At 36.8% G+C, this 24,945-nt stretch overlaps 3 protein-coding genes across 6 annotated transcripts; 1 reads left to right on the top strand and 2 right to left on the bottom strand.

The window, feature by feature from the left end:
* The first annotated feature begins 356 nt into the window (after nt 1-356).
* On the top strand, nt 357-3,273 carry LOC122299234 (succinate dehydrogenase subunit 5, mitochondrial-like). 3 transcript variants are annotated; one of them, XM_043109334.1, is made up of 6 exons: nt 537-680; nt 795-879; nt 1,035-1,160; nt 1,537-1,847; nt 1,932-2,117; nt 2,918-3,273. In XM_043109334.1, exons 3-6 carry the CDS (start codon nt 1,115-1,117, stop codon nt 2,972-2,974), a joined length of 600 nt encoding a protein of 199 aa, XP_042965268.1. In that variant the 5' UTR covers nt 537-680; nt 795-879; nt 1,035-1,114; the 3' UTR covers nt 2,975-3,273. The 3 variants fall into 3 exon arrangements, with proteins under 3 accessions (XP_042965266.1, XP_042965268.1, XP_042965267.1); XM_043109333.1 differs by having other exon boundaries at nt 555-680; nt 805-1,160; XM_043109332.1 differs by lacking the exons at nt 795-879; nt 1,035-1,160 and having other exon boundaries at nt 357-680.
* A 4,925-nt stretch (nt 3,274-8,198) lies between these two features.
* Nucleotides 8,199-13,133, bottom strand: LOC122299235 (DPH4 homolog). 2 transcript variants are annotated; one of them, XM_043109336.1, is made up of 2 exons: nt 12,936-13,133; nt 8,199-9,140 (listed from the first exon to the last, which is right to left on the bottom strand). In XM_043109336.1, exon 2 carries the CDS (start codon nt 9,105-9,107, stop codon nt 8,556-8,558), a length of 552 nt encoding a protein of 183 aa, XP_042965270.1. In that variant the 5' UTR covers nt 9,108-9,140; nt 12,936-13,133; the 3' UTR covers nt 8,199-8,555. The 2 variants fall into 2 exon arrangements, with proteins under 2 accessions (XP_042965270.1, XP_042965269.1); XM_043109335.1 differs by having other exon boundaries at nt 12,893-13,132.
* A 1,459-nt stretch (nt 13,134-14,592) lies between these two features.
* On the bottom strand, nt 14,593-24,086 carry LOC122299624. Its single transcript, XM_043110012.1, has 7 exons — nt 23,633-24,086; nt 23,410-23,498; nt 23,160-23,298; nt 16,059-16,160; nt 15,788-15,910; nt 15,330-15,592; nt 14,593-15,145 (listed from the first exon to the last, which is right to left on the bottom strand). Exons 1-7 carry the CDS (start codon nt 23,775-23,777, stop codon nt 15,035-15,037), a joined length of 972 nt encoding a protein of 323 aa, XP_042965946.1. The 5' UTR covers nt 23,778-24,086; the 3' UTR covers nt 14,593-15,034.
* Nucleotides 24,087-24,945: the final 859 nt, after the last annotated feature.

The following is a 24,945-nucleotide window of genomic DNA, read 5'->3' as shown; positions in this document are numbered from 1 at the left end:
CAATATTATTAAACAATAATTACTTAATTATTAAACAAAAGCAAAAAGAATAAAATAAAAAAAATGGCCAGTAACAGCCCCAAGCGGGAGCTACCAATGATGGTCTAAACATTTTTCAAAAGAAATAGGACAGTACTACTCCCACAGCTGAAAGCTCCTGTTTGTATTTTTAAGATTTTTTGTTTTTTGATTTTTTTACGTATATTTTTTTAACGCATTAAAAATATTTAAAAAAATAAGAGAATTTATAATATTATTAAAAAATATTTATTTAATTATTAAGTAAAAAAAATTTTAAAAAAAAATCACAGCTATAAAAGCCGTTGATAACATTAACGTTTTCCTCTCCAAAAAAATATAGGAAACAGTGAAATAAGGTCTTTCGCTCGGCACGCTTAACGAAAGACACGCAAAGCTATGCGTTGTGTCACTGCCCCACTCTTCAAGCTTTGCTAATTCTTCTGTCTTCTTGCTCGTCATCTTCTTCAGAGTGAGAGAGCCAAAAATGGACAAGACGTTGGCTCTAAGATCGCTATACCGGTCGCTTTGCTCCAGATCTTACCGCGTCACCCACACCTTCCTCCTCCGCCGCTCCCACCTCCACACCCACGACGCTACTCGAAGCCTCTTCAGTCTCACATCTCCGTCTCCTTCCGGCTCTCACAACTTCCCCCTCTCCGGTGCTTTTATCTTTCTTGACTTTTACTTTCCCCTATGAAGAATCATGTCCGACTTTCTGATTTTTTTTTTTTTTTTAATTTCCCCGGCTGAAATCGGTTATTTAAATTGCAAAGTTTGCCCTAGGATTGCGCGGCCTGCTGAATGAATCGGATCTCGTTCTTCTTCGCATCCGTTTCCTGTGATTTTGTTACCGTTTCGGTTGGTTCATTTTTCATTCTTCAAGCTCGTTAATGACCGTTAATGATCTCCTTACTGAACGGCGGCTCAGTCAGGGGCCCGGTTTTATTCGTGTGGTTGCTTGTGAGCTGCAAGAAGTTGCTCCTCAAACCAAATAAAGATTTTTTATTTTTCAGAAATCGCAGGAGGTACATAAGGCTTGCAATAAGAGTGTGACACTATATATTTTCGTCTGTGGCCACGTGTGCACATTTCTATGCGAAGAGTGTACCATAAAAGTTCTCCAGTGCATGTAATCATAGGCAAGTGCTGGGACATGCCCTGTGAAAGTTCCGTGAAATTAAAGTTGGTCGAGAGTTCGTAATACTTATATTCTGTGACGAAAATTGTTTGATGAATGGTTGTAGTTTGTATTCTTTGGGGTGTTAGGACAATACTTTATGCGTAGTATGCCCATCAAAAAATTATTTATGCAGAGTATAATGAGATGTGAGTAATTTAGTCTTAGTGTTGCTTGTATGCTCTATACAGCATGTGGACCTCTGAGCAACGGTTTGTTCCCACAGTTGGCAAAGTGGGTTAGCTTTTAGTTGGTCTCAGTAGGCATATTATTTGATTGTTATAACGTTGACATGCATTTTACGTTCTGAACTTGTTACTCATAGGGCAAATCCACAGGTTGCTTGTCTTCTGTTTCGATAGCCAGCAGAAGCAAGCGGTTCTATAGTGAAGATGTAACTCATATGCCAGTCATAAAAGACCCTGAGCTTCGCAGTGTCTTCAAGGATTTATTGGCTGCCAATTGGGATGAGCTTCCCAACTCTGTTGTCCATGATGTGAAGGCTGCATTGTCTAAAAGCACTGACGACACAGCTGGCAAGGAGGTTGTGGCAAATGTTTTCCGTGCGGCCGAAGCAGTTGAGGAATTTGGTGGTATCCTTGTAACTTTAAAGATGGAAATTGATGACTCAATTGGACTGAGTGGTGAGGTATTGTAAACTGTATACACAATTGACCTTCCATTCTTCTGTATGTCCAGTTCTTGTAGTTTGATGATCTCAAATCTTCTGTAGGATGTCAAGCCCTTGTCAGATGAGCTTAAGAATGCACTTCAAACAGTTTACAATCGCTACAACACTTATTTGGATGCATTTGGGCCCGATGAGACCTATTTGCGGAAGAAAGTGGAGACAGAGTTGGGAACAAAGATGATACATTTGAAGATGAGATGCAGTGGACTTGATTCTGAGTGGGGAAAGGTAATAAACTTTCACCCTCGGCCTTTTAGAGCCTTACCGGACTCTTTTAGTTAGAATGTCCACCATAGACTCTATGAATGTAACGGGGTTAAGAACGTCATCATCTTTAGAAATTCTAGGGGACCGGTGTGCTACTTTGACTTACAAATTTTCCTTTTTTCTTAACGAAGCACCAGATACAAAAGATTCTTACTGTGGCAAATGTTTTCACCCTAACCTTTTAGAGCTTACTGAACTCTTTTAGTTAGAATGTCCACCATACCAGATGCTGAAGGTATGAAACTTATGTAATGGTTCAGTATGCCATCAGAAGCTTCATACCTTCAGCATCTGGCCTAGTTTGTAATTTTCGAAATATACAAATAATGTATCTTCGTGATTTTTGAGAAACTGATACAAAAATGAGCATGAAAGCTCTAGTCAAGCCATTGTACTCTTAAATTATAGTTCTTTGCCGACCCGTAGTATATGTGAAATTGATTCCTTATTACGTGGACCACCTAGGAGAACTAGTGGCTAAAGATCAGACTGTTTGAAGAATAACTATAAATTTAACCTCTAAACATCCCCTTCCCCTTATCTGAGACAGTTTTTACCCGGGGAATAACTTATGCATAAGCCTTGAAGTTTCTATTTCAGAATCTTTATGATGTGGCACTGCAAATATCCTACGTGCAATGAGTGTAGGTTCTCGTTAACAAATATTTATCTCATTCATTATGGGCAATAATCAAGTCTTTTCCTGGTGTCGTGGATTAATCCTAACAAAAATTGTTTCTTTTTTATTATTTTTCTTGCAGATCACAGTTCTTGGAACTTCAGGACTCTCTGGATCATATGTTGAGCATAGAGCTTAGACCCATGGTTTTTGGGAAGTTCAATGTTAATATCCAGAATTGTGTTTAGGATAATGTTTTTCACAATGGAAACAGGCTGGGTTTCTGATTTTGGGTGGGTGTGATATGTTGGTGTGGACCACTGTGCATGCTTGAGTTGAAGTACTCATTTTGGGGAAAATTTATTTTGGGTTTCTGATTTTGGATGTGATTTATTTTGGCGTGGACCATTTTCGCATGTCGCAAGTGATTTTAGACAATTGATTGTTGGGAGTGATGGAGTAGATAAGGATGAAGATTCTTTTTTCTTTTTTTTGATACATTTGGAGAAGGGAGTTTCAAACTCCATACTTCTATTTTAGATGCTACGGGTTATACCAATCAAGTCACAAGCCTTTAGTGATCAAGACAATGATTCTAATGATAGGGGTGCAAGGTGTTTTTATGGGTAGAAACTCCTATATCAATATCCAAAATGTTAAATATTATTTATCTGAATGAAATAGGCATAATCCAAGTACACAGAAAGTATACAGAGAACACCTAAATATATTTTAAGAAATAAATTAAAGATAGAAAATAATAAACGTTGCTCTTGTTCAATACCATGGCACAAAATCAAAGCATTACAGTGTAGAAAAAAGTTCTTTAGCTCCCCCCTAGTGCGTTCCTTGTCTTCAAAGCAATGCGCATTTCTTTCCGATCAAATACACATGATATACAACGAAATCATCTTCCACAGAACTGCCACTTGATGACAACATTGCATCTTCTTTCAACAACCCAAAACTCTACCAGACATAACCCAAGCAACTTCAATCCTGTGAAAGATCTCATCCCATAACTCCCTTGTTACCTCACAATGCGAGGTGATTCACATATTCTTTATTTTTTTTAATATAAATAACACCAATCCATAACTACACAACCCCTTTCATTTTTTCTTTAGTTTTGTTCTAACTTTAATAGATGAAAGAAGATCCTGTGAGTTGTAATATCAGTACAACCTAAGGAATTGGCAACTCCTCTTCTATTCTATTGGATGTAGAGGAGCTTGGAAGTCTTCCAAAAATATCGAAATTTTGCCAAATTCCTTACTATAGGAGCGAAACTATTGAAAGGGTATAGACTTGGGATTGCATGAATGGGGTGTTGATAAAATTTTAACCATCACAATTGATAATACCTCTTGAAATGATATTATTGTTGATTACATGATGAGGAGAATAAAAGACAATGATCGTACTATATTGGGTGGTGAATTTCTTCATATGAGGTGTGCTTCCCATATCTTGAATCTGATTGTTATAGATGGTTTGAATGATGTTTATGATTTTGTATCAAATATTACGGATGTCGTTAGGTATGTAAAATCCTTGCCATCAAGATTTGCCAAGTTCAAAAATTGTACAGTAAAGGAAAAAATAATGAGGATGATTTATTTGGATGTTTCGACTAAATGAAACTCCACATATTTAATGTTGAGTATTGCTAAAAAACATAAATAAGTCTTTGAACAATATGTATTTGTGGATGAATAATTTATGAACCCCATTAGTGATGATTAAAAAATGCACGAATTTTTGTAGAGTTGCTAAAAAAATTATATGATGTTACGTTAAGCATTTTTGGACTTTTGTATATAACAGCTAATGTATATTTTGAGCAATTTTGCACAATTGAACATGCATTAAAAGATATGTACTTAAGTAATTATATTATCACTAGTACTATGGACATAAATATGAGAAGCAAATATTGGGCTTGGGATAGCACAAATAGGTTCAACTTGATGATATATATTATTTTTGTACTTGATCCATGATATAAAATTATGGCAATGAAGTTTGGTTGCAAAAGTTATGAGTTGACGGATAAGATAGATGATAGGGTTAAACTCCTTTTAGACCACTTGATTGAGCAGTATTACACATTTTGTGTGACTAGTGAAGGGAGTTATGTGGCTCAAGGGAGGCCAAGTGGGAGGCCAAGCACTACTAACACAAAAATTGGTAATGAGCCGACACCGTCTTTGAATAAATTTAAGATCATGTTCGCTAGATTCCTTAAAGAGTGGGGAATTATGGAGTTTAGATCAAAGCTAAAGAGGTATTTGTCTAAAATGCATGTAAATGACTCACTCGATTTTGATATCTTATATTGGTGAAGTTAATGATGCTAATTATCATGTCCTTGGTAAGATAGCACGTTATGTGTTAGTCACCCTCAATTCCACTATCGCTTTGAAGTTTGCATTCTGTACTGGAGAACGCATATTAGATCCTTTTAGGAGTTCATTGTCTCTAGAAACTGTCAAAACCCTCATTTGCACCCAAAATTGATTAACACATCACATGCTATCTCGTCAAGGACAGGATAATTGACGACATTTACTCTCAACCAATCTAAAATATTAAAATTGAGCGAGTCTTTTATACATATCTCAGAAAAATACCTTTCTAGCTCCAATCTAAAATCCATAACACCCCACTCCTTAAGGAATTGGTGAATATGATATTAAATTTAGTCGAAGGTAGTGCCTACTCATTACTAATTTTTGTATTAGTAATATTTGGCCTCCCTTCAGTCACATTAGAACTCCCCCAGCACTAGCCACACGAAATATGTTAAACTGCTCGATTAAGCAGCCTAAAAGGAGTTTAACCCTATCTTCTATCTTATCCACTAACTCATACCCTCTACACTTTTGCAACTAAAACTTCATTGTCATCATTTATATCATGAATCAAGTACAACAACAACATATATCATTAAATTGAACCTATTTGTGCTACCTCAATACTTGTCATACGTGCTTATCATGTATATGCTCATAGTACTAGTGATAATATCATTAATAAAACATATATCATTTAATGTATCTTCAATTATACAAAGTTACTCAAAATATACATTATTCGTTGCATACAAAGAACCAGAAATGCTCAATATAACATCATTAAAAATTTTCAGCAACTCCACAAAATTCTGTGCATTTTTTAATCATCACTAATAGAGTTCACGAATTGTTCATCCACAAACACATTGTTCAAATGCTTGTTTATGTTTTTCAGCGATACTCAATATCAAATATGTGGAGTTCTATAAGTAGGAACATCCAAGTAAATCATCCTCCCACTGATTTTTTCGTTCATCGCACAAATCTTGAACTTAACAAATATTGACGACAAGGATTTTATATACTTGACAGCATCCCTAATCTTTGACACAAAATCAAAAACATCTTTCAAGCAATCCATAACAATCAGATTCAAGATATGGGCAACATACCGCATATGAAGAACTTCACTACTCAATATAGTACGATCATTATCTTTTATTCTCCTCATCATGTAATCAACAAACATCATTTCAGGAGACATTATCAATTGCGATGGTCAAAATTTTATCACCACCTCATTTATACAATCCCAAGACTAACACTCTCTCAATAGTGTTGCCCTTATAGTAAGGAATTGGCAAAACTTTGTTATTTTTTTTATGCAATCACCAATTACATTTAAAAAAATACACGATAATGCACACGTAATTTATATTTTGCACCAATGTCTAAAATTCGGTAGTGAGACAGATTTTTTTGACTATCCAACAATCCATTTTTAAAGTGGTTATCTTCATTATACAACTTAATACAGTCCATTTTTTAAGTGGTTCAAGATGACAAAGTAAATTAGACTCTAAATCAACCACAAATTTAATAAACCCATCATACTCCATAAGCCTAAAAGACAATTTACACCTAATAAAAAACTTAGCAATTGACACAGTAAGTTTTTCTACATTATATTTCACTAGACCTTGTAGACTACACACTCTTTCCTCCGCATCCCTATTAATACTAGATGATTGACTTTTTCCAACTCTTTTAACTCTAAGAGGGGAAGTTTCACATGAATTTTGAAAGTGGTGTATCAAATATAAAGTGTCATTCTTGTAGTGGCAACTATATAGCTTAACGCAATAATTACACTAAGATTTTAAGTTATCGTGGTCAATAGGTTGCACTTTAATAAAGTGTCCACATACCATAGATTAGTTGCTAGGTGATTTTTTGCATAAATGTGGGAAGAACGAGTAGGATGTTGTATATGTATGGGTGAGGTGATTGGAATACTCCCAAGCTCCTTTACATCAAATGGAATAGAAGAGGAGTCCCCTTGGGTTGTACCGACATTACAACTAACATAATCTTCTTCCATCTATTAAAGTTACAATAAAACCAAAGAAAAGCTAGAAATTAAAATACATAATGCTGGGTCTCATTCTAGCCATATATAGACAACAAAAAATGAAAACCAAATGCAGTAGAAATGTGAGTTGATGTATAATTTTTCAGCAGAAATGTACTTGATCTAGAACCATTGATTCTAGTTTATTAAGGCACATGCATTCCAATCATCAGATTTTACTAAAGAGTGTTTTTATTTTTTTTTTATAAGTATTTTACTAAAGAGTGTTAACAAGACAGTTTCCAAAAAAACAAATCATGGAATAGGCTCATTGTGCAAATCTTATGCACGCAGGCTGTGAAGTGATGTATTATTTTTCAACAGAAATGTATTATTTCAAATCTATTTTTCAAATATATTCCTCATATTCTCCTTCTAATTCTTTTCCATTTTCTTCTGGATATGAGGTTCCACCCATAAAAATACCACACGCACCCCTATCATTAGAATCTTCGTCCTCATCTACTCCATCACTCCCAACAATCGTCCAAAATCACTTGCAACATGTGAAAATGGTCCACACCAAAACAAATCACACCCAAAACCAAAAACCCAAAACAAATTTTCGCCAAAATGAGTACTTCAACTCAAGCATGCACAATGGTCCACATCAACAAATCACAACCCCCAAACAAACTGCACCATAAAGTTATAAACTAAAGAACCAAAATGGAAGAAGAGATAATAAAAAACTAACCTGAATTTGTAGTGTTTTTTAGGATGATGAGGAGGATGATGGCAAGTCAATGACGACGAACTGAGGGAGGGAGAATAGGGTTTCTAGCAGATTGGTAGAGAGAGAGAGAAATAGGGAGAATCGGCAGACATTGGGGATTTTAAACCAGTGCCAAAACTTTTGGCATTGGGTTTGGTTTTAAAAAAAAAAAAAAAAAAAGATTCCGAGTTTTAAACCCGGTACTCGGCCCAGGTATACCCGGGTTTTGGAGAATGGGTACCGGCCAAGGTTTGTAATTTAAAAAAAATACAAATACAAATTTAAAAGGGTCTAAGTGAATTCAAAGTAAAATTGAGTTCTCAAGGATCAACAGCATGTAATCGGAGACATTAATCAGTAAGGGAAATTAAACAAATTTAACTTTCCTCCAGCAACCCGAAACTAATTATTTTGTTCATTCGCGGCATGTTTTGTGTATCCCATGATGCATACTTTGTTCATCTCTGTTTTCATTGTTTTCTTCACAGCTCACAGCTGCAGTTTTATGGCGTCTTCCTCCACAGCTCCAACTGATTGCCTGGAAGACATTAGGCAAGAAAGATACTATGGCATGGAATTCAAGCACAAGGATGAGGAGCTGTGGTCAAATCTAAGCCTTTTCACGACAACAGCACAATCAAGCCAAACTATCGTCGATTGAAATGAAAATATCCGAGTTAATCAATAGCCGAATTTTCAATGAACAAGACCCGCATGGAAGAACCACCGATGCCAGTGAAGCATCTGGGGTCTGCAAAGAAATCTTATTCCCCTCTCTCAACAATACATATCCCATTTTTCCCAACTCCAGAGAATCGACAGAGAAGTAATCACCACATCGACACTGATAAAAGAGCTCCAATGCATCTCCAGAATCTTCAACCATCATATCCTCCAAGCTGATATCATCTGCAGCTACAGCATCCTGTCTCAAATCTCGCAACTCACTATCATAAACTGCCCGCAACCTCAAATTGCTGAGGACTTCCCAAGCTCTCTGTACCTTCAAAAATCTTTCCCTCAACTCTTGGTCAGGATCAGATGTCTCTGATGTCTTCTGCAACTTATCTGGATGGGAATTAAGGATGGCAGATCGGTAGCTTGTACGAATTTCTTCATAGCTTGCATCTTCCTTAACAGATAAAATATTGTAGTGGGTCTCTACAATGGCTTTCACGCCAAGTAGCATGATAGGAAGTTGCTTGTTATCAGATATCTCCCACTGCAACCAAAGTATTGCAAATGTTATCAGTATCAAGCACTAACAGAAGTGGCTGAATCACAAATTTCTGCACTGCTTGGTGAAAGAAGAATTTCTGTATAAGGGAGATGAGTATCTACTGAAACCCTTCCAATCACCGAAGTCTCCCCAACCACTTCCATTTACTCATGCTTTAGCCATCAACCAGTTTAACAAAATTTGTTCTGATTCACATTAAGAATTCATAAAAGTAAATATTTTTGTGAACCATATTAACCTCATCACCCCCCCCCCCCCCCCCCCCCCCCCCCCCCCCAAAAACACCACAAAACAACAACAAAAAAAGAAAAAAAAAAAGAGAACCCCAAAAAAAAAATTATCACAAAAATAGGGCAACCATGTGATAGTATTTAGGACATGTGCCATACACCCTCAGTAGTGTTACCTTTTTTTGGGTTTAAGACCCCATTTTTAAAAAGTTTTCAAGACCCCAAATCTTGAAATTCTTTATTTATAAGCACAAAGGCGCAACACAAGTACTCAGGGATGTTAAAATTCTAATTTTAAAAGCATCCTAAAAGTTTTTAAACATCCACGAAAAAAAGTAAACATAAATATATTAAATGACATTTATAACCTCAAATGACATTTTTAATTATTCTATTATTTTTAACTATCAAAACAAATAACCTCAAATAAAAAAAGAAACAGGAAAGGGGGACTGGAGAGCCACTGTTCATGGTGGGCAAAGGGGGTATCGCCCACTGTGAAAAGTGTCTCTCCAGCCACTTTTCTTCTTATGTTATTTATTTATTTTTTATACATGGGGGATTCATTCCTTAGTTCCCTTAGTGAGAAACCAAGGTGTTGCCAATTGATCCAAAGGATCTTGGCTCTTACGTAGTTCATTTAAGGGAATAATTGTATTTTCATATTTTTTAAGTTTAAAGACTCTCAGTAGGCTTTTGAACTTAATTAAAAAATTGTTTCATGTTGTTGGGTTGGGGGGGGGGGGGGGGGGGGGGGGGTGGGTGGGTGTTGTCTTAAATTGGAGTCTCAATATCCAAGGTTTGCTTGAAATCCAAATGCCTAACATCGCTTTGTGCGAATTATTCTACAGTCAAGAAAGATGTGGCTACCTAAGAATTGAAGCACAACTTATGTGAGGTAGTTTGCAGCCATCTGCTGGTGTGATGATTACTCATGAGACTTTGCTATCAATTTGCACATTTCCTAGCCCTTCAATGTATAAATGCTCTCATTGCTTAAGAATGACTTGCTTATGGGGCAAAAGTGGGCCTAGATAAAGGCTTTAATTAATCCTGATACATACAAAGTCCTTTAAGCTAGTTTACACAGATGCAAACCCCAGCCCTTAAACTCACCAATCTGCCCAGAAGAAAGATTATAAATGTTGCATCCACAGTGTATCTCAAATATATCACTAGAATTATCTAATGCAAGGCCAGAAACTCAGTTAAACTGGACATCAAGCAAAGCAGTAGAAGAAAGCTGCCGAAAACATAGTTTCCTTCCAATCCTACAAACCCGTTATTCATTATTGACCTTTAATAAAGGCATTCACTATAATACAGGAAGTAATTAGTTTTAGGGAAAAAGATAGATATTGAAGATGAAATATTAGCAAAAACAATAAAAAACGCCTTTCATATAGAAGAAGAACACCATAGTAATATTCCAAAGATCCTTGTTTCATTGATCATTAGCATGAATGAGAAAAAATTTTACCGATAGTAAAGCAGAACTAATATAGCCAACAATAAGAAAGAGAGCATTCCAGGTATCGAATTTAAGATAGCCTAAAAGAGTTAAAATCCAAAATAGCGAGCAATAAGAATATTTACAGACAAACGCTCCAATAGTCAAACTCTCAGCATTCCATGTACTAATCCCGCAATAACCCAAACCCCAAGTGAGTAGAATTCTAGCTAAAAATTAGAACTTCCCCTCTTTACAAAATCCTAAAAGGCCAAATTCCAGAGGCTATGGGGCAATTTCTGGTGCCATATCTGCGGTGCCGACGAGAAAGAAAGTTCTCTGAGTGTCAGATTTTTCGAACTCCTAGATGATGCCATATGCGGAAGATACCAGATTCATAGTGATGTCATCGCGGAGACGAGTGACTTTGCTACGACAACAAGAACAAAGAGTGCAACCAGATTTAGGGCTTTGTTTTATTTAAGTTACGAGAAAAACTCAAAACCAGTCGGGTGAAAAGTCTCAACACCAGCCAATAGAATTTCAACATATATGAGGTTTATATGTCTTATGGTGGGTGGTTGTACCGAAGCAGCTCTCTTCCTTTCTCTATCCTATCCCCCGCACCATCTCCTCTCTTCTGTTCCTCTCCCCGTTTTCCTTTTCTCTACACAGCGCCTCTCCTGATTCTCCTCTCCCCTTTTCCCTTTCCTTTTTCTCCCCTGCGCCCTCTCCTCTTTCTCCTCTCTGTCGAGTGCTTTGGAACAAACCCATCTCCAATTCGGAACCCGCTGGATTTTAGCCGTTACCTGTGTTTTTTTTTTTTTTTTTTCGTTTTGGCATTCTCTTCTGCATATTAAGTATTTAGGGCATATTTGATCTGGTTTGCAATTTCTATATGTTTGATGCGAAAACTGATCTCCCGTTCTTCCATGGTTTCTTCCAGGGTCCCCAAAAATTATAATTTCCTTGTGTAAATACAGATTTTTCTGTAGTTCTTTACACGTTTATAATTGTAGCAAAATGATTAGGAAGTAATAAAAGTGAAATCAACAAAAAATATGGGCTTTTGCTTTTCCATTGCTTGTTTCGTGAGTGGAGCAATCTTTCAATTTGGCACTTTGGATTCCCTCCCCACTTTGGACGGTAGACATCAATATAAATTTGGAATGGGTAATCCTGATCTTCTCATAGACTTCACTTTATTGCAGTACTTGTGCTTTACGATTGCAATCTAATATTTGGTTATTCCGTGAGAGTTACCGTTTATTGTTTCAAATGTTTATAAATGTTTATGGAACAGAGGTTTAGATTCAATACAGAGGTTTCAAATATAACTTTATCCTTGAAAAGGAAGCAGAAATTCAAGATGTGTGCCACATTTAATTTACAACATAGTGTTTCTAAACAGTTGTTAATGCAGAATAGAAGGAAGCTGACAGTGATATGAAATGTTGATGCGTTGATCAATTGGTATATGTTCCTTTTAGCGATCGATCACAACCAATATTTTTGGGGCTGCAAATTTGTGTTGTTTTTTGCACTGGGTTTTGTATTTTTGCTCTGAGAAGGGGTGGGAAATGACCTGGGTTGTGTTTCTTTTGAACTGAGTTACATGCCAATAGGTCATTAATTACAGATGTATATAATTTTGCAAGCCAAAAACCCACATCAAATACTTCTTTATGAAAAACCAAAAAGCAAAAGAGCAAAACAGTAATTTGGAGTTTCTTGATAAAGTATAATCACTAATGAATTTTATCATAGTTTCTTGGGCAAACAGGGGCCTTTATCAAAATCAAACTAATATAAGGGGAGGCGCCACTACCAGCCTTTTCTCAGCAGAAACCAAACTCAAATAGCATGTCAAACTCGAACTCAAACAGCCTTTATCAAACTCAAACTAATATATAGGGAGGCGCCACATCAAACTCAAACAGAAATTGATCCCATATTTTCTCAGCAGCCAAACAGAAATCCCTCTCACATTTTCTCGGTATCCAAACAGAAATTAAAAGGCAACAAAATCAGAGTAAAAATGGCTGAGTTTTAACCTCATAAAGAGTTAAATGTTCACGGTTGAAGACGGCAGTGTACCTCTTGGCGATGGCCACAGATCTATCGGCGACCACAGATCTCTCGACGATGTCCTCCTTGAGATTGAGGGGGGGCAACAAGCGGAGAAAAGGGAGGGAGGTTTCGAATGAGAGATTATTTGCTATGAGAGAGAGAGAGAGAGAGAGAGCAGGCGACGGCGGTGGGGAAGGGAAAGAGAGGGGGAAGAAACAACAAGAAATAGTTCGGTTTGGCATTAAGTTGTTATAGACGATATGAGATAAAATATTTTTAATAATAATAAATAAAATATTATTATAATATAATTTTTTAATATTAATCAATTTATGTTTATAAAATTCTGATTTTTTGGTTATAATTTTTTAAAATTTTTATATAAAACATAATAAATAATTTAAATTTTTTTAATTTTAAAATTATTTAATATTAAAACATCTTAAAATTCAAAATTCTAGCAATTCTAACTTTAATCCTATTTTGCTGCAACTCCTATGTGCAGCTTCCCATTCGCAGATGTAAAAGTTACACACCTGACCGGCTGGGAATTTGACCCTTAAGTTAATTAAATACCTTGGCAAAAGCGGAAAAGATTTACGTACCTTTTTTTATTTTAAGATTAAATAAAATTTAAATAATGTTATATATATAATTATAAAGTGTGTAAATGAAATATTTTTTTATATAAATTTTTTATTTATTTATTTTTAAAAAAAATTTATATAATATTTACACATTCCACGACTGTAAATATTATTTCTTATAAAATTAAGATAGATTTATATGAATTGTTTTATTTTCAAATTGAATATGTCGAGCACACAATTTACATAATTTAAATATTAAGAATTCTTTGTAAGAGTTAGATTTTAAATTTTAGCTTTTAAATTAAATTATTTCATATAAACAATATATAATGTTAAGGATTTAGAATAATAGTACTCTTATAAAATTGAAAATTATTTTTATTGAAATGATATGTTTGCATCGATTGATTTGAAATGAGTTAAAAAAATAATTATAAAAGAGTTGAATATATATTATTATTCCTCAAACAATAATAAAATATTATACAATGCACATGATATGTTCATATTTTATCCGAATTGAACCATCTAATTTTGTCTAAAAATTAGAAGGAATTTCTATTTTTATTATCTTCTAGCATGTATATTAACCATTGTTGATTGTTTGCATTATTTTAAAAGGAGATTAGCATGCCTCTAATTGAATCAATTTAGGAAAATATAAAATAAATAAATCCAATTGAAAGCTTTTTGTTTGAAGGAAGTTCCTCCAAAACAATCTATTAAATTTTGAAAACGGTTGCAGACACAGAGATTATACAAAATAAACACATAAACTAATTTAAATTTATAAAAATCTATTAGAAATTAACTTTACAATATGACATATCACATCTAATCATATCAGTTTGTACGTTTATTTTTGTATAATTCTTTTGTGATTAAAATATTTTTCTTAAATTTTTTTAATAAAATTAATTCTATCAATCCATCCATCTAAGAAGCATATTTTCTTTTAGGATTAATTATTATTATAATCCATTTGATTTACCTTTTGGATAGATTTCTCCATATATTCTCTAGTTGTAAACTTTTTTTTACTCTTATGTACTTTTAACTTTATCAGATCAGTCCTTCTGTCAATACATCAGTGATTCAGTAATCATCTGTTAAAATGAATCATTTTAACAAGTGCCTTAGTAATCACATCCCCATAATAATGAATCGTTTCGATAGAATTAGTTCACATTCCCAACTACAATGAATCACTTTTGCAGATCATTGAATCCACAATGAAAGCATTTTTCCCATCTACCTAATTGTCCCCTTGCCTTAGCAACAGACTTCTCGATTTAAAAAGTCATCAGCACCAAGACAACCACACCCAATGCTACAAAAATTGATTGACAAAAAAGGAAGTAGAGACCATCACCACCCCTGTCCTCATCTCTTCTTCCTTTTTCCTTCTCAATACAATGAATAAGAACCGGATCACAAAGAACTTGGTGGAGCTACCTTCATGTGCTTTTCAAGCTATAATACAAGCTGCAGCTTGCAATCCTATGCAAATCGTCCGGCCAATGTTGACGAATCTAATCATGCACTGACAACACCAGAAACCCATGGTACAACAAAAGGGGCAGTAGGGTGTGAATTTCTATATGAATCGGAATACTTGTCCCTGAAACTTATTTTGGGTTTTTCTGCCTGCATTTTGATTGTCAGAACTAATCATGTGAATGGGGATGAAAACTTAACGTAAATGAGGAAATACAACAATTTTTTTTTTCTGTTTTTTTTTTTTTTTTTGGGGGGGGGGGGGTGGGGGGGGGGGGGGTGGTTGTATTAGAAGATGAGTGCCAACATAATGAAGAGGAAGGCTGAAACTTACATATTTTAACCAGCATTCCTGATGTTTGTGTTTATAGATATCTGGAGAGTGGCACCCTGCCTCAGACGGACAATAAACCCATATATTACATTTCTTTTCACGAGGGTTGGCACGTTTAGCCTGATCCAGGCAAGCTTGACAGCAGTCAGCTGCACTTTCTTTATGGTGGGTAAGGCCCCATCTAACAGCTGCACCACCATAATCTGTATGAAGTTCAGCATGGCATTCAGGTGGAACAGGCCTGCCCGGTAAAATTTGATCCTCTGGAGAAAATAAAAATATACCACAGCGATTGATATTATACATCTCTCCACCAGACCAAAATCATATACGGTGCTTTTCAGAAAAATAGCAGAGAAAAAATGAAAACTGGGGTTTTCTTGAGATTCAAGTGAGAGAAGAGACAGCATCTAGACGAGTGGGGGTGAGGGGGTTATAAGGGGGAGAAAATAAATTACCTAACTCTTCTTCACCCTCGGGTTTATCATCATGTTCTTTGTTAATGACTTCAGCAGGTATCCAAAGGCCAATTTCTTCTGACAGCACTGCCCAATCAGACTCCAAGGCTCTTACTAGCATCACTGCAAAAATGAATTTCAGAAATTAGCCATCAGTCAACAATGATTTTACTAGAATCCCTTAAAGACTCGAGCATGGTGATCTGAAAGGTTTTCTGCATACAAACAGACTCAAACACGAAAGAAACAGTCATGAAAGCAAAGACCATACTGGCTTCCTCATGTGGAATAGTAGAATTCAAAGTCCCTCCCTTATTGGCTAACCGTCGCTTAGCTGCTTCAAGTTTTTCTCTGCGCCAGCTTTCAACTGCCTCTGTTTGTTCAAGAGAACAATGCAAAAATAAGCCAAATATGGAGTCAAATTACTAACTACAGCAACCCAAGAATTTAAAGGACGATATTTTTTAGCTTACTGCATAATGATACAGATGGGTAATTGAAGGCCTTTTCTTAGAGGTAATCAAAGATTTTATTCGAAATGCAAAAGACAGCCCAAGTGCATGGACAGTATACAGGAGGAACTCCTAATTAGAAATAGGGAAAAAAAAGAAAAAATAAGAAAGAAAAAATAAAAAACACACAACGGAAAATCAGCTCATTACAATGTATAGAAGCTACCCAAAAGAAGAAAGTATTTTACAAAAAAGGTTTTAAGCTCCTCAGCTTACTTGCAGTCCTCAAAATGTCCATTCATTTCTCTCCAAATAAGCCACACTGAACAAACTGGGATCATCTTTCGTACTGGTGTAACTTGTGAGCTACCATATAATTGTCTCCAATTGGCGAAGAGGTCTACTATCCTCTTGGGCATAACTCAAGCCAACCCAACTCAGTCGAAAGAGTAATACTACTCATCATCCCTTTTACCATCATCCTCTCTTCATTCCATGATATGATATTAAATTATTGGAGACTATTTATTATGTTTCACTTGTAGGCCTATCATTTATTACTCCATCAAGGGATGTTGAGAGGATGATGATAAAAAGGATGATAAATAGATTTTTTCCGCCCAAAAATGTCATTCCACAATGTACTAGCAATCTCACAATGGAGTAAAAGGTGCTCAACAGGTTCCCCGCACTTTCTGCACATGGAGCACCAATAAGTCACAATAATGTGATGCTTCCTTAGGTTGTCCATGACGAGAATTTTCCCAAAGGAGGCTGTCCAGGCAACAAGAAATGGCTCTCATAGGCACCTTTGTCTGACAAATATTCCTCCAAGGGAATTGATTCCTATCCTGAGGTGTTAAGGACCTTATAGAAAGACTAAACAGTGAATTTCCCTCTCTTGGTAGGGTCCAAAGCATATTATCCATACATCCAAGATGTAATCTGGTATAGTATAAGAGGATAAGGAACTCTGTGAAGGCATCAACTTCCTAGTCTTAAGACGCTCTGAAAAAATAAACATTCCACTGCAGGGGGCGACTGGAGAATTCCAATAGATCAGCCACAGAAGCTTCTTATGCATTTGCGATATTATTTATCTTTCAAAAAGCTTACTTGAGGGCTTTGTCACCACAGCATAAATCATGTCAGAATCTAGTCACAAAGCCATCACCCACCCACCTCTAGTCTAGTATAAGTAAAAAACACCCCCATCCTCTTCTGATACTCTTACATAACCCCACTCCGTATAGCCCAATGTACCTCATTAGAATATTATCCACCCCAAGCACACCCGATTTAGAATCCACCATAACTTTCCACGAGGCCTCCCTCTTAGTTTTCAAAGGTTCAATATCACAGTAGGATCTTTCATAGATCAATCATAACTCAAAAAGAGCCTCTTGGCCATATTTTATTGAGCATCTTGGTCAAAGAGACAAAGAAGGGCAGCCTTAGGCATCAAAATTAATCACATTTCCATTGAATGAAAAAACCAAATTGCAGTTCAGCAGCAAAGCTAACTTGCTTATTTCATTTACAATCAATCTATTAACTTCACAGCTTAAAACATTTGCACAACAGTATAAATTTGTAAGAAGGTTCCATTCTTTTTTCTTTCCCCAGTTCCACAAGGAAATTACGAAAGCTTCATCCATTAAATCTATAGTAATTACCCAATGTAACAAAGTATTGAAAAAGAAGCTTTTAAGGTCATCCATTGTCCGTTCAAATTCTTTAAAACTTCTATCATCCCTTCCCTCCAAATACACCGCCTTAAACATATGGGAGCCATCTTCCACACTGCTGCGATTTGGGGACTGCCATATAAACTTCTCCAATTTGCAAAAAGGTCTGCCAACCTTTGAGGCATAACTCCCACTAACCGGAATCTACCAGAGAAGTCAATTTCCCTCGGCAAGGAGGTTCCATTCTTTGAATTGTGCCTTTTACGCTTTATTACCAATAGAGAAGAAAACCTAATCACCACATCCAGATACTTCTACAAGAGAATTCAGAGGGCAGCCATTTCCTAATGAAAAGTCATAATTTTTATTTGAATTTCTTTTATTACTTATATCAAGAAGAAAAAGTTCTGAAACTAATTATTAAAACCCCCTATCAAAGGATAAGTTTACTACCCAACTCCATGGAGCTGGCATGGAGGTCATGTAGTGGCAATGAGATAAGTAGTTACAAGGAGGTGCAAAGGTGTGATACTAACAGTTCCAATAATATGACACTATTAATTTGGCGATAGTGTAGCTTCTAGTGGTGATGGTATTGCATAGATCTATATATACTGTTGGTAAAAGCAACAGCAGTCTCAAGAAGGCAGTAAGTCACAAGTGAATTCTAGGTGAATCGTGGTAGACCTTAGTAAATTTGCGGTATACATAATTTTTTTTTTTACCAGTAGATGATAATTGTGGTATAACATTTCAAAGATACATGTCAGTCAATCGCCGTGACAGAGGTGATCATGGCATTGATGGTGTCAAGACCAGTGGTGCAAACAATAATGGCCTCACAGCTGCAATGATGGTTGTGATTATGGTGGCCAAGAAAAAAATGGTAACAACAAAAGAGGAACTTTTTTTTTTTTTGATAAGTAATAATCTTTATTGAATATGAAGAAACTAGGCAATGCCCAAGTACACAGGGAGTATACAAAGTGAGACACCTAGTTACGTTCTAGTGGACTATAAAGAAAATAGAAACTCATGAACATTCCCTCCCTTTAGAACAATAGCAGAAAACCATTGAAACAAAGAGAATACAAAAAAGTTCCAGATTTCCCCCACTCCACGCTCCTTAGCATTAAAACACCTCTCATTCCTTTCCGACCATAAACACCACATTAAGCACAAGGGCATCATCCACCACACTGCTGCCAGTTGAGCGCTGTTGTGTGGTCTGTTCCAGCATGCAAGTACCTCCTCCACACTCCTAGGCATAACCCAATTTAGCCCGGTTCTACTAAGTATTCCAGCCCATAACTCCCCAGCCACCTCACAATGTAAAAGCAGGTGATCTATTGATTCCCCACTCTTTTTGCACATATAGCACCACTCCATGACAACCATACCTCGCTTTCTAAGATTATCAATCGTTAAAATCTTCCCCTGAGCAGCTGTCCAAGTAAAGAAAGCAACTTTAGAAGGTACTAACACCTTCCATATACTCTTCCACGGAAAGAAAGTTTGCTGTTGGATTGTCAAGGCCTTATAAAAAGATTTAACAGTAAACTTTTTACTCCCCGTGTGAGTCCACAACAGTCGGTCTCCCCCATTGACGCCTAGATTTACTGAATATAAATAACTGTAAAAATCTACCAGCTCTTCAAGTTCCCAATCCTGCGCATTTCTAGTAAAAGTAATATTCCAAGTTGCCGTCCCGTTGGCCCGACATAGCAATTCTGAGATTGAGGCCTGCTGATTTCCAGCCAAGTTAAATACTGCTGGAAATGTAGTACATAGAGATCTCTCCCCACTCCATGCATCTAACCAAAAGCGGGTTCGTGCTCCATCACCCACCTCAAACTTTAGATGTTTTTCAAAAGCATTCCATCCCTTTCTTATGAATTTCCACAAGCTTACTCCATATGACCCCCTACGCTCTAAGGAACACCATTCCCCCCACGCACAACCATACTTTTGATCAATGACCTCCCGCCACAGCAAGTTCCCTTCCAAGTGATATCTCCACAGCCACTTCCCTAATAATGCCTTGTTAAACACACTCAAATTTCGCACCCCTAACCCCCCACTCGCAATTGGCCAGGTCACCCTTTGCCAACTCACAAGGGGAAACTTGAATTCCTCCCCCATGCCTCCCCACAAGAAAGCTCGGAACAACTTCTCTATCCGGTTTGCCACCTTCACTGGTAAAGGGAACAGGGAAAGAAAGTAGGTGGGGAGATTGGATAGAGTGCTTTTAATGAGAGTTAATCTTCCCCCTTTTGATAAGTACAGCCTCTTCCAACCCGATAGTCTTTTCTCAATCTTCTCTACTACTCCATCCCAAATGCTCATTGCTTTATAAGGTGCCCCCAAGGGAAGTCCTAAGTATTTTAAAGGAAGGGCCGTAATTTTACAACCCAATAGCTCCACTAACGAAGCTATATTACTCACATCCCCCATCGGGACCAACTCCGTCTTCTCCAAGTTCACCTTGAGCCCCGATACAGCTTCAAAACACAATAACAACGCCCTTAAGGCTCGAATCTGGCCACTCTCTGCATCACAAAGAATGAGGGTGTCATCCGCAAAAAGTAAGTGAGAAATGATGCTAACATTACTATTGCTGCCTACTGAAAAACCAGCGAGAAAACCCCCCCCTTACGGCAGCCTCCACCATGCGACTCAAAGCCTCCATCACAATAACAAACAAGAAAGGGGATAGTGGGTCTCCTTGTCTCAAACCCCTAGAAGACTGGAAAAAACCACATGATGTTCTATTCACTAGAGCTGAAAACCGAGCTGTCGATACACAATGCTTGATCCATTCACACCACTTATCCCCAAAACCACATCTTCTAAGCATATAGAAAAGAAAATCCCAGCTCACATGGTCATAAGCTTTTTCCATATCTAGCTTGCAAAGAACCCCGGGATTACCTTCCCTTAACCGACTGTCCAGACACTCATTTGCTATCAAGACTGAGTCTAAAATTTGCCAGCCCCGAACGAACGCATTTTGAGGTTTGGATATGATACTATCCATCACTATGCTCATGCGCTTTGCTAGCACCTTAGAGATGATTTTATAAATCCCACCTACCAAACTGATAGGCCGGAAATTTTTCAAGTCATTGGCACCCACTATCTTTGGAATGAGAGCAATGAAAGTAGCGTTTAGTGACTTTTCAAACTTGTTAGTAGTATGAAAATCATGAAAAATTTTCATTACTTCCTCCTTCACAATATCCCAACATTCTTGAAAGAAAGCCATGGAGGAACCATCTGGGCCCGGGGCTTTGTCTTTACACATACCTTTCACCACAAGATGCACTTCCTCTTCCTCAAACGGCCTCTCCAACCATCCTGCTACCTCGGAATCCAACTGTTCAAAACTTAAACCATCAAGTTTGGGGCGCCACTCTACTTTTTCAGCAAGAAGTTCCTCATAATACTGCACTGTGTGATCTTGAATTTCTTCAGTAGAAAGCAACACCTGTGAGCCAAAATGGAGGACTTCAATAGCGTTATTGCGCCTGTGTGAATTGGCCACCTTGTGAAAGAACTTGGTGCACTTGTCCCCCTCCTTCAACCAAAGCGCCCTAGACTTCTGCCTCCAAGATATCTCTTCCAGCAGCAATACCTTCTCAATTTCGGTCACAACCGCATTCTTCCCTGACAAAGAAGCCTCATTAACATCCCCTTCCTCCAAAGCGTGCAGCTCTTCCCATACGATATTTTTCTGTACTTCTGTATGTCTGAAAACTTCTACATTCCATTTTTTTACATCTAACTTAAGAGCTTTAAGTTTACTCACCACAATAAAGCTAGGGGTACCATCAAAAGAGTAACCATCCCACCAATCCCGTACCTTCTCCACAAATCCTTCAACTTCCAACCACATATTCTCAAATTTGAAGGAACGCCTACCCCCATAAATGCCACCACAATCAAGCAAAATTGGGAAATGATCAGAAGATACCCGTGGCAACCTTTTTTGGCATAGATCCGGGAAACGTGTTTCCCATGAAGAAGAGACTAGAAATCTATCCAGTTGGGACCCCCCTCGGCTATTGGACCAAGTATATGCCCCCCCTTGCAGCGGCAAGTCCACAAGGTTCAAATCAAATATCAACTCTGAAAAAGCTTCCATTGCGCTCGTCGACGTGGATGCCCCCTCCCTTTCACTAGGAAACCTGACTACATTAAAGTCTCCGCAAAAGACCCAAGGTAAGTCCCAAACAGAGTGTAAACCCGCCAATTCCTCCCACAACAAATTTCGCTCTCTATCCGCATTGGGCCCATATAGGTTAGCTAGAGCCCACGTCCACCCATCCTCCATATTCTTAAAAGATACTGCCAAAGAGAACATCCCGGTACATTCTTCCACCATCTCCACCACTCGCTTATCCCACAATACCAACACACCTCCCGAAGCCCCTGATGAAGCTAAGTAACACCACCCCACAAAGGAGCAACCCCACAAGCTGCGAATTATGTGCCTATCAATACTACGCAAGTCCCAAATCCCAGGGCTGCACAGGCCCTCGGCAAGGAGATTCCCACTTAAACTTTTAGTTTGGAACATATGGAAAGATTCAACTTAAAAAATCAGAACAAGGAACAGACGTGAACTGGAAGCAGAAAGCAAGATCATATGTTGGTACCAAAACAAGACATTGAACAGAAAAGACAAACGTAAAAGTCCAGAACAAAGGGAGCTTATTGCAAATATAAAGGGCCTAGATGATTAAGTTTTTAGCTAAAACTAGTAAAACATCGGACAAACGCTTTACTGAGACTTCAAGAAACTTAATGCTTTAAAGAACAAACTGCCATATCTTAAACATAACTTACTAAATGTTTCAGAAAAGGAAAATGCTATAAAGTGCACAAATATCCCACCATTATCCCAGTTTATTGGCGTGGCAATACTTAATAAGCTCAGATCAATCATTGTTAAAAAAATATATATTTCTTTTTATAGATAAATATCAAAATCCAGGAAAAATGTATCAGCCAATTCAAAGAAATACACCATGTTTAATAGAGTCATGGCAAATAAGGGTGAGAGGTTGAAAGTTTATATATATAAATCCAACTATGATTAAACAATAGAAGAGTAGTGTAGAATCTAGCATTAGTCTTAAAAAAATTATCAACCGCAGAGCACAATTAGTGAAATCGATCCCTTCGCTACCATCAGCCGACGGACATTAGAAGGAATTAAGTTGCACCCACCTCGCTGATCAGTGACGTTGGCACTGACATTCAAGTTTTTCAACCTCGTCAAAATCTCGTCGGAGATCTTCTGTTTTAAAGGGCGTGGCAATTCAACCACAACCTCTCCTCTAGAAAGCCCCTCCTTAAGTTCCTTCACCTATAGGCCATAACAACGAATTTCAGGAACCCCTAAGGCAAAACAGCTCAAACAACACTAATGCCCAATAAGCCGATCAAAATATATACATCTACCTAAAACAGATCTTACCAATTTAACAAGCTCCAACGGTTCGGACGCTCTCCGAATCCGAATCGATTCTTCCATTTTCCTAATCTGATCCGGGGTATAGTTAACAACTGAAAAAAATAATTAAAGAATAAAACTTTAGAACCGGGTTTTCATAAAATCCCCAAAACAGAAAGTGGGCGTAGCCAAAAATAGCAAGAATTATTTAAGCCTGAAGAGGATGGAAAAGAAAAGAGAGACTTACTGTTTCTCGAGACGTTACCGGAGTAGATGTAGAGAGAAGAATAAAGAGAGCGAAGAACGTAAAGAGCGATTACAATGTTGATGGAGCAAACGACCAGAGTGGTTTTCCTGTACGAGCAACCCCACCTCACTCTCCCCAGCGCCATGTCCCTCTCTCCCTCCCTTCTTCCTCTTACTCACCCTCATTCCACCATCTCTCTGTCTTTCTCAACTATTTACCTCGCACAAGAGATCCTTTTCTATCCACCACAGGGTAGATAATAGATAGATCAACCGGATCGCAATAATCAATCAAAGAACTTTGCTGTGTTTGATTGATGATAAAGTTGAGATAAACCCCCCAACGCGTTTTGCTTCCTGCAAATACGAGTGCAAAGGGCGGTGATTTTGATTGCTTCTTTATGCAGTGCAGTGCTGTAAATGTGTTGTTGTCTGCTAATCTTGTGCTTGACGCTTTATGATTGCCATGCACCTTTTAGGTGCAACGGTGTGCACTTTGGTATAATTTTTTATTTTTTTACGATGAATAGAAAATTTTAATTAATTTAAAAACTAATAAGTGTAATATATAATGTGTAAGAACCAAAACTCAGATAGCAATTTAGGAAAACTTTTAGGTTTCTTTTTTCTTCCTTTTTTTAATATTTTGCCTCTTCTTTATTTCACCGACTTTGGCATCCATTATCTCATTTTAAATTTAAAAATAAATTAGAAAGATAGGAATATAAATAATTTACATAGGAGTCTCATTTACCTAAAGAATCTCACGAACTCTCGAATAAATTTGAAATTTATATAAAAAAATTCATTTCTTAATGATCAATCTCATATTAAAAAAAAATGATACTCAGGCTCGTCTGATTATACAGATGAGATTAAATATTTTAAATAATAATAAATAAAATATTATTATAATATAACATGGTTAACGTTTAGTTACACACCTAAGATTTGGATAAGTCTCGAATATAATTTATTATCTAACCTAACTTCTAAACAATTAAATAAAAATATATACCATAAATATATATGTGTAAACCAATCAAACTTAAATTTTGAAAAAAAACAAATACAAAATTAACTCATACTTATGTGTCATAACAAAAAAAAAAAAAAAAAAAAAAAGATCTACTTGGCAATCCTATACTAGAGGTAAAATAAATAAATAAATAAATAAAAATTAAAAAAAAAAAACAATAGTTGTGTTGTATAAGACTTGAGTAGAATAACTTAAAAATAAAACAATCAAATATGATCAAAATTTATTTTGTGAACTTTAAAATGTAGTTTAATTACCTACTTATCTAATTAAAA

This window comes from Carya illinoinensis, chromosome 16 (genome assembly GCF_018687715.1).
Source record: "Carya illinoinensis cultivar Pawnee chromosome 16, C.illinoinensisPawnee_v1, whole genome shotgun sequence".
Classification (NCBI taxonomy): domain Eukaryota; kingdom Viridiplantae; phylum Streptophyta; class Magnoliopsida; order Fagales; family Juglandaceae; genus Carya; species Carya illinoinensis.
The sequence above is the reverse complement of the archived record's forward strand: the minus strand, read 5'-3'. Positions and strand labels throughout refer to the sequence as shown.

Coding starts and splice junctions, on each gene's coding strand:
- LOC122299624 (XM_043110012.1), bottom strand. CDS start 23,777: ATGGCGCTGGGGAGAGTGAGGTGGGGTTGCTCGTACAGGAAAACCACT. Junction 16,161..23,159: donor CAACGTCACTGATCAGCGAG/GTGGGTGCAACT, acceptor TTGAACAAACAG/AGGCAGTTGAAAGCTGGCGC. Junction 15,146..15,329: donor AGGAATGCTGGTTAAAATAT/GTAAGTTTCAGC, acceptor ATCAAAATGCAG/GCAGAAAAACCCAAAATAAG.
- LOC122299234 (XM_043109332.1), top strand. CDS start 506: ATGGACAAGACGTTGGCTCTAAGATCGCTATACCGGTCGCTTTGCTCC. Junction 1,848..1,931: donor CAATTGGACTGAGTGGTGAG/GTATTGTAAACT, acceptor AATCTTCTGTAG/GATGTCAAGCCCTTGTCAGA. Junction 2,118..2,917: donor TTGATTCTGAGTGGGGAAAG/GTAATAAACTTT, acceptor TTTTTCTTGCAG/ATCACAGTTCTTGGAACTTC.
- LOC122299235 (XM_043109336.1), bottom strand. CDS start 9,107: ATGCTACTTGGCGTGAAAGCCATTGTAGAGACCCACTACAATATTTTA.